The sequence below is a fragment of the Dromaius novaehollandiae genome, chromosome 8, assembly GCF_036370855.1.
Source record: "Dromaius novaehollandiae isolate bDroNov1 chromosome 8, bDroNov1.hap1, whole genome shotgun sequence".
NCBI classification, from domain to species: domain Eukaryota; kingdom Metazoa; phylum Chordata; class Aves; order Casuariiformes; family Dromaiidae; genus Dromaius; species Dromaius novaehollandiae.
The window spans coordinates 41,967,587-41,981,012 of NC_088105.1; the positions used below are offsets into that span (position 1 = coordinate 41,967,587).

At 46.6% G+C, this 13,426-nt stretch overlaps 1 protein-coding gene across 1 annotated transcript in view; it reads right to left on the reverse strand.

Moving 5' to 3' along the window:
- Positions 1-13,426, reverse strand: part of NEGR1 (neuronal growth regulator 1) — a 307,368-nt gene that overhangs the window by 103,864 nt on the left and 190,078 nt on the right. Inside the window, exon 3 of the mRNA XM_064516359.1 lies at positions 10,987-11,112. Coding sequence (XP_064372429.1) covers positions 10,987-11,112 — 126 coding nt within the window. The remainder of the gene's footprint in view (positions 1-10,986; positions 11,113-13,426) is intronic.

The following is a 13,426-nucleotide window of genomic DNA, read 5'->3' on the forward strand; positions in this document are numbered from 1 at the left end:
TGTGCTTTCTTGCCACGCATATGGTTCCTGGCATAAGGTGCAGCGTAAGTACAGATTGCCATATGGACACGTTTTCCAGGCTTGGATGCATTAGTTTTGCAGAGGTAGTATTTTCCCCCCTGGTGTTAAACATAATTCAGTAAGAGGAAAAACCTGGTGCGAGGCCAGACCAGCTCTGAAAACCTCTGAGGACTTGACCTGAGCTAAGGGTCATTTTTTCCCCCCTTATTCACTAGGATGTCAAATAACTACAAAATAGCCCCAGTTTAGGAACTGTGATACCTGTTCAGCTCTTAGGACGGGCTTTTATTATCCAATCTTTGAGATACCTCATCCGGCAGTGTGTGAACACCCTTGTAGGAACAGAAACGTGAAGAGCAAGAGCTGGAACTGATGCTAGTCCTGGCTTATTACGCACTCAAGCCACCTCCAGCGAGACGGACAAATTACATTGTGGAAATAAGCGTTTGGATCCCAACCCATGAACACGTATAACCCTCTGAAGTGCCGATATCGCAGCTGCCACCATCAGAATCTTCAATGGCAAAGCAGGGATGACCGTGCTCATCCTTCCTAACCCGAACACAACCCTCCCTCCTTTCCTGCAATCTCTGTAACAGCGGAGATGAGCAGACACAGGCAGCCCTGGAGCCCACGGCCTGAGCGCGTGACCGCAGGCTGGCACAGCGGTCTTGGGGGGACGGACCTGCTGGGGGAAGGAAACGATGAGGGACAGCAGGAAGGAGGGGGACTGGGTTAGGAATCCGTGGATGAGGGTGTCTAACACCAAGCACCCAAGGGATGATGCCACCACGGTATCATCTGACTACCCCCAGAGGCTGTCAGCAGCCCTTTTTGGTCTCGGGGCTGGCAGCAGCGGTCCATGGCACTCCTGCTGCTTCCCGGTGAAGAGCTGCCATGGGATGCTGAGAAGAACCTAAAGTCTGAACTATCGGATTCACCCAGAAAAATGATCTGAAGCGAGTTTTACTGCTTATTGCGGATTCTGGGTTTAAAACTACAACAAAAGCTCTAATTGTATAGGACGCACTCCTCTCCTAGGAGAGTACTGGCAGTCTGCACAGCCAGGTGTCTGTTAGCAGAATGGGTCCCTCACATGAGGGAACATCTAAACACACATGGTTTAAGGACACTTAGCTTTAGAGAAGCCATGCTCCACATGTGAAAAGAAAAATCAGATAAAATATAAAGAAAAAAAAATGCGAACCTGGCAGATAAATTGAGGGCTGGATGAGATCTCAAACCTGAAGACAAGAAGCAAGAAAAGCAAATAGAGCAATTTTATAAGAAAGGCATACTGATAGAAGAAAAGATATATGAACTTAGATCGACTAAGCTAAAAGTCTCAAAGGTGGAGACAAAGAAGGTTACATCTGTATATACAGTCTATAGGTATGGAGGGAAGCATTTCAAGAGCTGCTTATAAGTATGCTCATAGTATGGACAACACAAACGTGAATCAGTTATCAAATGGTGTTGTGCGTCACATAACGATTCATATTTTCAGATTGAACTACATTACAGTGTTCCCTTACCACTAAGGGAAATTCCACAAATAGCACTTTAAAGAAAAACATTTCCCTTTTTTCTTTAATTTTGCATTCAATAGATGCAGAGGGAAAATAACTCTTAGGAAACAAGCATGTTTCTTCCATTTACCGCTGCTTCTTAAGAGCTGCTCCTTACTCACCAGAGCAGAGATCTGTCCTACGAGAGAAGCAGTCAATTCTCTGAATAAAGAAAACCAACTTTCACCTCTGCACAGCACTGCTGTCACACTGCACTACGGACACTAAATCACGATATTTTGGAGCCACTCTGAGTTTTGCCTTTGCAGACCTCGCGCCTGGGAACACGTGCTCAGCTCACACTGCAGAACGTGGACTGATTTTTCTGCCTTAGAAGCAGATTACTAGTATAAGGGAAAGCCAGCCCCATTTCGATGGCTGCAGCACAGATACCGTGAAGCAGATGTTGGTTTGCCACAACCCCCCCGCTTGAGACAGTAGATTTGTGAGGTATCTGCAGGTTTTGCCTTCGGGATATTTGGAGCTACGTGTGTGCCAGGTTACACCCCCTGATTTCTGGGGACCTCTGCTCAAAGCCCGTGCGGAGCGCCGAGGGAGAGCCGTATCTGCAGCTTGTTCCAGCTGGAGGCAGTACTAGAGTTCAACAACTCATTAATGACTATTTTTTGCATGTTTCTTCATAATGCTCCAAAACTACTAACATTTTTAAATAAAATTTTAAAATGGTGATGCGGCGGCGTGCCCAGCCCAGCGCTGCCCTGCCGGCCCCAGCGCCAGCCCCCAGCCCGCGGAGGCCCAACGCCACGAGCGAGAGGCTGCAGCCGCAGCACAGCCGCCGCGGCCCCTCTGCCGCCCTCCCCAAAGAACCGGTGCAGCCCCCGGGTTCGCACGCGCTCTTCCAAAGATCGGTAACTCCCAGATAACCACGGAGGAAGCGATATGGAGAGGAGGAAGAAAGGGTGAAATCTGGCATTGTTTGGTCTGGTTTTGAACAGGAAAGATCCTGTTTCACTGAAGCATCTTCTATGATTCATAAACCGCTTGCTCAAGAACGCCGTGTTTCTCAGATAAAACTGAACCGATATCTAGGGGATGGACAAACCTATGAATGCTCTAATTTTCACAGTTATTTTTTGCGTTGTTAATGAGTTCATCTACTTTCACTGAAAAGTGAGAAATACTTTCTATTTGTTACAAAATAGCCAAAATGTTCATACTTATTTCTGTGTAATGCGTTTGTCCAATTTTAATCTGACTCTTCACATTTCGCTAAGATCGTAATCTTACCCTCACCGCTCAGTTCCTGCACAAAGAGCCAATTATTCAACCGTCTTAGCTGGAACAGTCTTCTAACAGCTCTGTTTTAACAAGAAGGTATTTTTCGGTCTGTTTAAGACGACACAGGGTTTTCGAGGAATACCTTTAATTGTTCCGAAGGAATACCCAGAGCTCTGGAACAGGTCTGATCATAATGGTATTTTTCTAAGCATTTTTCCTCAGCGACCCACTAATTGCAGACGGTGTAATGTTACTTGACCCCAGTGTGACGGGTTGTGATACTGAATGTCCCTTAATTGCATCCTAAGATCACTCGTAGCCCAAGTACGACACTCACGAGCATCACTGACAAAAAGAAAGGCCCAAAACCTGCAATCAAAAGACGTCATCTTCTGTATGGGAGAGGCGTGACTTTGGAGGATCATTATTTTTCGTTTATCCAAAGGCAAAGGGAAGAATCGCAAACAGGCAGTCTATGTTGAGTACTGACGTTTGCATTGCTGTCTTTAGACTGATAATTAATGCCCTCATTTACTCCACTTAGAGCTGCCCACTGCTTCCTCCGGAGCTCTTGGGAAACGGCCAGTGCTGTGGTTAATACTAAGGAACCATCGATTTAATGACAACCAACAACCTTACAAACCGAAAAACGTCACTTCAGAATAGCAAGCCAAGACATCAAATCCATATAAAACATTAACCACAAAAGTTTAAGTCCAAGAAAGGACGGTAACGTAGACCACTCTGCTCCGTAGGGACACCGTGCCCCTCACCAGGACATGCCGGTGCTGCGCGCGTGCCCTCACCGAGCGTGACGGCTCACGGGAGCACCCGGGGCCTCCGCCACGCTTCGACGTTAACAGAAAATCCGTAAGGCGAATAGGCGCTGGGAGGACTGGGAGCAATCCTGACTTCTGGAGGCCTCGAGCCGAGCATCCGATTCGGAGGAGGAAACGTGCCCAACGCAAGATGCCGAGTGGTGGCCCGCGCGCTGCTGCGGAGCTGGGGGGCTTCCTCGAGTGGGGACGAGCTTAACCCAAGGCTGAAAAGGCGAAGAGGAGCTTTCTGTAAATCCAGTCGAGGACCAGGAGGAAAGCTCGGGAAGCCCCGGGGTGTCTGATCCCTGAATTAGCGTTATCTCTGTCAGCGTGATACGCTGCGCAGAAGGCATTACCTCTGAAACCAGCTTGCGCCGATGCTTAACACACGCAGCCAAGATTCAATCTGCCCGTTTCCACCACGGCTGGGCGCAGCGGAGCGCGCGGGCCCGTCCCTCCCGCCTCCTCAAGTCAGAACAGCTATTAGGGACAGATGCCAGAGACGAAGCGGAGCGAAACAGGAGCAGACAATTATCCCGAGGACTCCAGCGCTTATCTCCGCTCCTCCGCTGAGCAGCGAACTTCCCGCTCGCTGTTAATCTCAGCTAGTCCCTGCCGACTGTCCCTGGCCTGACAGCTCTCCGGAGGCTCCCTGGCTTGTCTCCAGGCTGCTCCAGCCTAGCTGCAAGCAGCAGATGTTTGGGCTCAGCCCAGCGACGCTTCACCTGTAAGAGGAACCGCGCTGGCGCCCGCGATCGAGCTGTTGCCGCACGATGAACAGCGCTGGCGTGACAGAGGCAAATCGCTGCCATCGCCCATCAGATTAAATCCCTGAATTGCTTTACCTTCCTTTCCCTAAGCACCTAAAGGGAACTAGCTTGTCCTTCGGTGTCACGCGGCAGTAAATCCAGCTCCGTTTGGAAAAGGTGGCTGCACGTGGCCGGAGCGCACGTCCCCGCGGGGGGAGCGGCCCGTTCCAGCTCCCGGCCCAGCCCAGGCCCGGCGGGCTCTGCGTCGGGGGCAAGCCCTGGGGGCTGCCGCGCTCTCCAAGCGACGGCGGGGCATGAGGAAGCCCTTCCTCGCCCGCGGGGCTCCTGACGAGCACCGAGGAAGCGCGGTGGGATTGCCTGGCGCGTGAGACAAGTGAAGGGTCACGCCGGGCTTTGCAAAGCCAGACTGAGGAACCAGAACAAACAATCACCAGTTTTTAGCTATCCAGGACAAAGCAGCCCAGGCAAAAGGGACTTGGCACCGCAGCAAGGCTCCGGCAGAGAGGTCTTTCAGGCGGCACTGCTTCCGGAGAAGCTGCAGCAACAGCTAATCTGACGCTGACTTACAAGGCCGGGAAGACGGGGCTCTGCGGCCGGCGCCTTTGCCGGGCTGTGAGCACCGGTGTCAGCACCACGGCGCAAAGGCAGCGGCGAAGCAGAGCGCTGGGTGCAAACGGCTTGTCACCCGCCAGAGATAATATCACGCACGTACCAAAGACACAGGGGAAATAACACGCACGACACAGCAGCGCTCTCTGCTAGAGTCTCAGCGTTCAGGAGGACACATGCGCAAGCCAGAAACTTTTGTTTTTAAAACTTTCAGGCAAGAGAAGGAGCATTTTAAAAGATGAATTCACACTTTGTGCTCACACGAAGCCCTGGAAATCTGATCATAATTAATGCAAGTATTTTCAGTCTAAAATCCATGGTTAACAGCACTTGCACTTTAACAAAATACTTCTTACTCCTTTCATGCGTGGATATGTGCAAAACATCTGAAATACTACAGTTCAATATGAGAAGTGCAAATGGAACAAAATATTTGACATTAGCTATTTTCATTCCAAGCTTTTTCTCCCCCTAGGATTTAGCTAGAACTTACAAAAAAAAAAAAAAAAAAAAAAAGCAGCTTTTTTCTGCCTTTTATCAATATAAACCTTGTACGGCCGCGCGGTTCAGGCAGGCTCCTGGGGGCAGCGCTCCCCGCGCGCCCGGCGCTGCCTTTTGTCCTGTAATCGGGTTGAGTCACCTCAGACTCGTTCTTCCCAGACAGCCCCATCGTTCGAGGCTCCGAAGATGTATCACATTAATGTATCGTCAGAACGACAGCGCTATGATGATACATTAATGCAATACAGCTTCAAGGCTTCAGGGCTGTCCAGAAACAACAGCCCTGGCACTGGATTGGGTTCGGTCATGTCACACTCGCACACGCCCAGCCCGACGGCAAACGAGACGTCGTAGCGGGGGAGAGGCGTCACGACGTGAATATGGTCAAGCCTCAATACACAGTAAATGTTTCTGGAAAACTTCAGCTTTCCTCAATGTTAGTGAGAAACCTGCCATTTTGCGTGTGCTAAACAATCCTTACAGATACTTTCTAAAAAGCTTCAGTGTCATTCTTCTTTGGAAAAACAACAAGATTGTCCCGATACTAGGAATTTGCCTTTTTGCTCAGCATGTGAAAATCTGTCTTCATTCAGCTAAATTATTAATTTCTGAGAAACTGCTCACCAAAATATATTCATAAATACACACCGAGTTTGTCTTCATAGTTCAGCAAGAGAACTGGGAGCTGGACTGGAAATCATGGTGATAAAACTGAAAGAAAAGGGTAAAAGCATAGAAGAAGGACTAGAGGATACGAAGCTGGAAGACAGAAGGAGCCAGGCGGAGGATCCAGGATGAGATGCTCTAGAAGGCAGAGGGGAGGCGAGTCAGTGTGAACCAGCTGGAGAAGCCGGGCCGCACGGTCAGCAAACACTGCAACGCTGCACCCAGAGCTGCGGCTAAACAGGAGATTCCCACACGTCAAGAACATTTTTTGCTCTCAGCCAGCAGCCGCGAAGCCTGCGAGCAAAGCGTGCACCAGGATGCCCGCTCCCGTTGACCCGTGCCCCCACGGCAGGCCGCTGCTCGGTCTCTCTCGTTAGCAGGCAACGCAGCGCAACGGGAGCGGCCGCCCAGACGAACGCAGCGCCGAGGACCTGGTGTCCGCACTGCGTGAGCTTCGAGGCTTTACTTGGGCGCAGCTGTGGGCTGGACCCCACTCGCGGTGGCACCACCTAAGCTCACGCCTGAAGGCAGCCGACAGCCGTCTCTCACTTGAGGGGCTCCGCTTCTGCACTTTGGGTCTCTCTACATCAGCACTGCAGTTTGCTTCACGAGGGCACTTTGCAGGCGAGCTCCCTGGCCTCCCTTTCCACGCTGCCGTTCACGTTGCAGAGCGGTTTTGGAGCACGGCCGTCCTCCCAGATCCCGTCCTACACGGGACGACGCGCTCCAGCCAACGGGCATTCAGTCCTGGGACCGGGCTGCAGCTGGCCCAGCACCACCCAAACACGGAGCGAGCCTCTGAGACCCCCCCGATGCGAATCAAAGCGTGTTAAGCGGGACCCAAACAGAGATTCACCCAAAAGCACACCCATGATTCATGCCAAACTATTAACGACCTCTGCCACACGTCCCCTGCGGGCCACGGCGCTATTTATCCTTCTGGGCTGCAGCGGAGACAATTCTCCTACGGGAAGTTTTGCCAAAACCAGCAGAAAAGCTTTTCAACACATAAACCAGAGATCTGTAAAACGGTAACATTTTCTCAAAAGATGCAGGAATGGCTTTTGCCGTCGCTGCTGCGGGCAGCGTCTGCAGAGATGCTCCCAAAGAGGGTGGTGCAACCAAGCGCCACGCGTACAAGTGTTAAAAGGCAGAATTATGATTCAGGCAGACCTTAATTCTTTAAAATTCTGGCTTCATTCTTAAACTATTGATGCTGCACTTTGCTCTTAAATGTCAGAACAAAATAAGTAATACCTGCAATTTATTCAGATGACATTTCAACAATACAAGATTTTCAGATTACAAACCTCAGCTCCATTTTCCTTATGGTATTACACCGAATGTGTAGATTTTGTGGATTTACATAATGGGTTTTTATAATGAATATTTATATAATGAATGCATTTACATAATGACTGCAAGTTAAACATGTACCATAAAGATTACAGGCCAATAATTTATGTACTAAGTTAAAAATCATCTCTAAATAGATTTTATTTTTATTCCTATTAAAGCTTCATTTTATTTCTCGTTCAAAAAAAACAAAAAACAAACAAACAAACAAAAAAGAATTGAATCCAACCTTACCCAAGTAAAGGCTGCACTGATGCAAATCATGATAATATTTTGGAATTAGTCTACATTGAATCATTTGTATTCAGAGATTTGAGTTTCTTATCTTTTAGTAGCAGCTTTGACAAAAAATTTTAGAATATTCTAAATATAATTCTTTAATATAATTTAGTGTTGTATTCTGGATGTGACGCTTGTATGTAAGCCTCATTAATGCCACTGAGAATTACAGGCAAAAATTGATAGAAAACAAACTGCAGATGAACTTTATGTTTAGACAAAGATAATTTGCAGCAGGAAGGATATAAACACTTACAGAAATCTAGCGTTTTCAACTGTCCTGCATTTTCACTAATAAGTCTAGGCTTCCTGTTTGCCAGACAGGATTTTAATTGGTTTTGAGTGTCGTTTATAACTGTCTGCAAAGCAGCACGTGCACCTCAACACATGAATGGTATATCGTTACTGAAATGGAAAAATTCTTCCGTATTTGATAGACTAACAGGCAGACCACAAGTCGTGTGTTCGCTTCCATAGTATTTTACAGGGTTTCTGAGCAAAAAGTTATTTGGACCCTGTTGTGCTTCCATTCGGGACTGAGTCCTGTCCATTAACCAGCTACGGGACAACTAAGGCATGTCCCAGTGCTCTCACCAGCGTTCGCTTACTCTAAGCTTACTCCAGCCTTGGAGATGCTCAGACCCGCCCGGACACGGTCCAGGGCAGCTGATCCTGGTGGCCCTGCCTGAGCAGGAGTTGGACCAGGAGATCTCCAGAGGTCCCTGCCAACCTCTATGATCCTGTGATTTGATTCTGTGGGGTTTTTCAAGTACCAGATTTGTTCAGGCCATGCTTGGGTTGCAGCTAACCTATTGCTTCCTGATGCGAGAGCAAGAGATAGGGCAAAAACAACCCAACCAGCAGCCCTATCCCAAAGTGCATCCCAAAAGAATAATGACTAGTGGGTACAGAGGATTTGCAGCTTTACTTGCCAGTTCTTTGGTCAGGATGCTCAGAGAAGATGAAGTGGTGATTACAGGCCAAACGTGTTTTGCTCTCTCCTACAGGTGTTGTTCACACAAGCTTCAAAGACTGAACTGGGAAGTAGAACGAGCGAGGTCTCGGAAAGCTGAAGCGTTGAGGGGAAGCAAAGAGCAGGTGGTATTTGCCTGGCTGTTAAATCTTTGGTCGTGAGAACTGCTGAGCGCAGAAATACCCCTTTCAGCCTTCAGCTGGCCGTGCCAAATCCACTCGGCTCTGTAAGCGCACGGCACCGCTGCGCCCCGAGCACTTTGATTTACCCTGCGTGTACCAGCAGCACCTTTGATCAGCCTTTTCTTCAGGTTTCATTTTAAATACTTGTTGTGCTATGTCTAATAACACTGTAGCTGAATGGATCATATTTTTCCTCTCGCCATTCTCAGTCCTTCGGTCAAGATACAAAATCAGGGGGTTTACTGAAAGCCCTTGTGATTACCTGTGCTTATTTTGCCTGAAGTCTAAGATGAGGATGATCCACTTCCTCCTCCTACCCCATGTCCACTTTGAGTGCACTAATTCTTCTTTTCTGTTTTTGCCTTTCCAGGAAAACTCTAACGGCTCCCTTCTACAGACTATCTAATGCTTTACGCTTTAGCTCTAAAGTGTCACCACAGTTTCCAAAAAAATTTTGTTTGACATTTAGTTAAAAACCCATTTTTTTGCTACAATGGGTTTTTTCCCTAGCCCATGGATGGACACTTCAAGCAGAATTCATTGTCATTGTTTTAAAGGTCAAAAGTTATTTTTTTTTCAAATCTTGCTTTGTAAAGCAAACTGTTGCTCAGTATTACGACACACTGCAGTAAGCTGTGACAGTCCATGGAAATATTCTTCCCTGCAATTACATGGATTTCAGAGAAGCTGTGTGAGCAAACAGAAAGACCTTCAGTCCAAGATGAGTTATAACCACAGAAGCCATCTAAAAGAACCGGTGCAGTACTAGTGGTGCACGTGACAGGCAGCCAGCGGGACGGCATCCTCCTAAAAAGGTGAGACACCAGAACTTCCAGCACCAGGAACCTGGAGATACAGAGCCAAGGTTTCTTCCGTCCTCAGTGAAAGAGAGAAAGGAACAGGGGCGGCCGAGGCGGAGAGATGATTAAACACCCCTACAGATCTCTTCCAAACAGCATTCCTATGGAAGGACTAGATATACAGCTCCGGGCACTGAATATTTGGTGCAGCTCTCCAGTTAAGAAAACTTGCAGTGAGTTGCCTTGTATCTGCAAAACCTCCAGAAAGCATTTTTTGTATCAAACAGGAAAGAATTTGCCATGTCTACTGAAACTCGAGCTGCAAGGTGGAAACAGCTGAGCTAACCCTGACCCCAGAAGCAGGCTGGCCCAGAGCTGCGTGCGCTCAGGTCTGCACGCGGCCTTCCTCCAGAGGCGGGTTTGCTCTCAGCAAACCAACTTCGGTGTCTCTGAACCAGTGCAGGTAGTCAACCAGTGCAGAGATGCCTGCAATGTTAGCTACGAGGAAAGACTTCCTTTACATATACGAGGAGGAATTCTGTGCTTGTGTGAATTCATAAAAAATAAAAATGTTAAAAGGAAACATGCACTTAAATAGAAACTACATTTTTAGATGCCATTTAGCTTGTGATTTTTTCATATAGAATTTAATTTCTTCGATAAAACCCTTTTAATAAACTATGCTGTATCACAGAATAACTGTAAGGTTGGTTCAATGGTAGTGAAATTAAGTTAAATTTATTGCATGACTTCTTGTTTTTTTTAAACTTTTCTTCCTGGTTCTAGAGAGTTGCTTGTGTTCCTGTTTGTTTCCTTGTTTTTGTTTTAACAGGAATTATTTGGTAAATGTCTACAGTCTTTTAGACAAGCTTCTGCTCAGACTTCTCATCCTATTACATCCTTCCTCTGTCCTTGCCAAGTCACTTGGGCCCACATTAAAAATATACTCCTATTTAGGGTCTCTAATTCTCTGCATCTCTATTTCTACATTCTAATTTTATGTTCCCTCTTTAGTAGTAGTACAGTTTCCACCAACCTCAGCTGAAAGCTGAGGAAGCTTCTCTCTTCTAAAAACCTTGTTAAGCACAGACATATTTAAGGCATACCAAAGTAATGCTGTCGCGCTCTCGAAAACAGACAAAGCAAAGCCTGCTCCTAGCAAAGCTTCACGCAAAGCTCTCCGGGACGGAATATCTGTGCTTACCGGACGGAGAGATGTGTCTCCAAGAAATGGAAGGCTCTGGTTTCCCCGTGGCCAAGCACACAAGAGTAATGTTGCTGCCTTCGTTCACAACGAGGTCATTTGAAATGCGAAATATCTTCGGAGAAACTGAAATGAAACAATAAGAAACTTGTAATGGAAAGCTGTTGAATCGGTTCAATTCCACCAAATCACAGACACCCGAGGAGAGTTTTGACATACATGTTGTCATTATTTAAAAAAAACAAAAATACAGTTGTTTAAATGAAACCATGCAAATAAGCAAAAAAGGGACATTCTGCTTGTTCAGATGTGACCACAGCGGTTTCCATTACGATTGCAGGAACAGCCCATGGATTCGAAATGGGAAAGACAGCAGCAATTTCCTCCATTTTATGTTATTGCTATTTAGTTCCTGGTAAACTGCTACGGATGCTTTTGCTTAAGAGAAGCTTGAGCTTGCTTATGACAGTTTGAAATAAAGATTAAATTAAAATTTTCTTATACTTTGAGAAATAACACTGCCCATTCCATCTACTTCGTATGTACTTAGGGAATCACAGCTGTGCATGGCGAAGACTAAAATACATTCATCTCTGTTGCTTTGTATTTCTTAACACAGCTAAGTAAAAAACAGCTGGACTTTTTTCTTTCTTTAGTGTCATCAGCAAAATTCTTCACTAAATTCCATTTTCTGTATTATTTAGAAAATATTAAGACTTCGGCTGGGTAACAGAGACCATCGAGGCATAACGACACAGTCCCAAATGGAAGGAAAATAATGGAAAGTAGCGGGTGCCCTACCCTTAGGGGAATGCTTTATTTTTTGCAGTATTCCACAAGGAGGCAAGAACCAAGGACTGCAGGAACCAAGGCAGGAACTGGGAATTTCAGAATGACTCTTCAATTTTCAGTATTCCATTACATACTTAATTATGTTTGATATACAAATGAAATAAAAGCAACGATAGCACACCCCTGGAGGGGACAAACGTGTCTAAGGTACCGATACTGCACGTGGCTGCTGCAGAACCTCCTGCAATGGCCATTTGAAAATAAAACCATTCTGCAAAGTAAAAGGGTACCAGTGGAAGAACCCCCGCTCCCCCCCCATGTTTATGATCTTCCCCTTTCCTGATCCCACACTTCTCCCCAGCTGGAACATCACACCCCTGGATGCCGCAGCCCTGCCTGCCGCTTTGCTCCAGTTTGCCCCTACGTAACCTGAAAACCACCACCTGAATCCCTACACCATTGCAATAGTTTGATCAACCAATCAGTCTCTGAAATATTTTACGAATCTCTCTTCAATGCACTTTTTTAAAGTACAGAGCTTTTTTCAGAAATAGCAAGCTGCAGTGACGAGGAACGCAAGTTCGACAGATTAATCTTTGACAGATTAAACTCCAGGTTTCATCAAGAGTGAAGGGTCAAAAAGTGGGAAAATGGGCAACTGTACATCTGTACAATTTGTAGCATCATATCAACAATTTCTGAGCTCCAGCTGCGGCAAGTGGGTGCATGGTACAAGCAAACACCATACACATCGCTGCTGCAGTCCTTCGCCCACACGCTGTCCGAACCGCTCCGTGTCCGTCCTTTCCAGGGAATGCTTTTTGGCGGACACCGATGGCTGCACCAGGCAGACTCTACAGAAAGCTTACCAACCGGCATGCCTGCATAAATCCACAGGGCAAGAGTAAATTTTTCTGAACTACTAAATCTCATTACTGGTAAGTGGCTTATATTTAAAGTTGTTATACAATTATTAACTATTTACTATTCATATAGTCATCTGGGAATAAGAAGGCATATCGCACCTGTTTTTCCTGCAGAGTTTACACTGATGCAATTTGATTTTAATCAAACAGGAAAGCGACCTGACCGGAGAAGCCAAACGCTGCGGGGAGGAAGGCTGCAGCCCCCTCATCACCGGGAGCAAAGCGCTGCTGCAAGGAAACAAAAGCGGTGGTGAGGCCACCGGCACGAGCACCGACCTGCATTCAGGACAGATCAGGCCGCAAATAGAGTTCATTAACTATCTAGCATGTTTATATGCTGATGAGGGCTGTATTTTCTTCCCAAGTCTCCAACTGTATCTAGTATATAATTAGTTTTCAATAAATTAAGCATTATCATTACTTTATGGTTTTAATGCCTTCAACGGCACTGCTCTAAATTTATTTAATGACATGTATTAGGTGATCCTAGTCAAATGTATCAATGAAATTTGCAGACAGCTAGAAGTGATAAAAATAACCTTGCCCAGCTTCTCTGCCACAAGAGCTGGCACAAGATGCAAAAACATAAACGGATCAATTCTGAAGTCTTGTGCAAGCTTCCAGGACAGCAAGTGGGTAGGCAGTTCATTGAATTGGGACACAGATACAACGTACAGAATCACTCACATCTTTGAGAAACTATACTTCACTTTTCCTGCTAT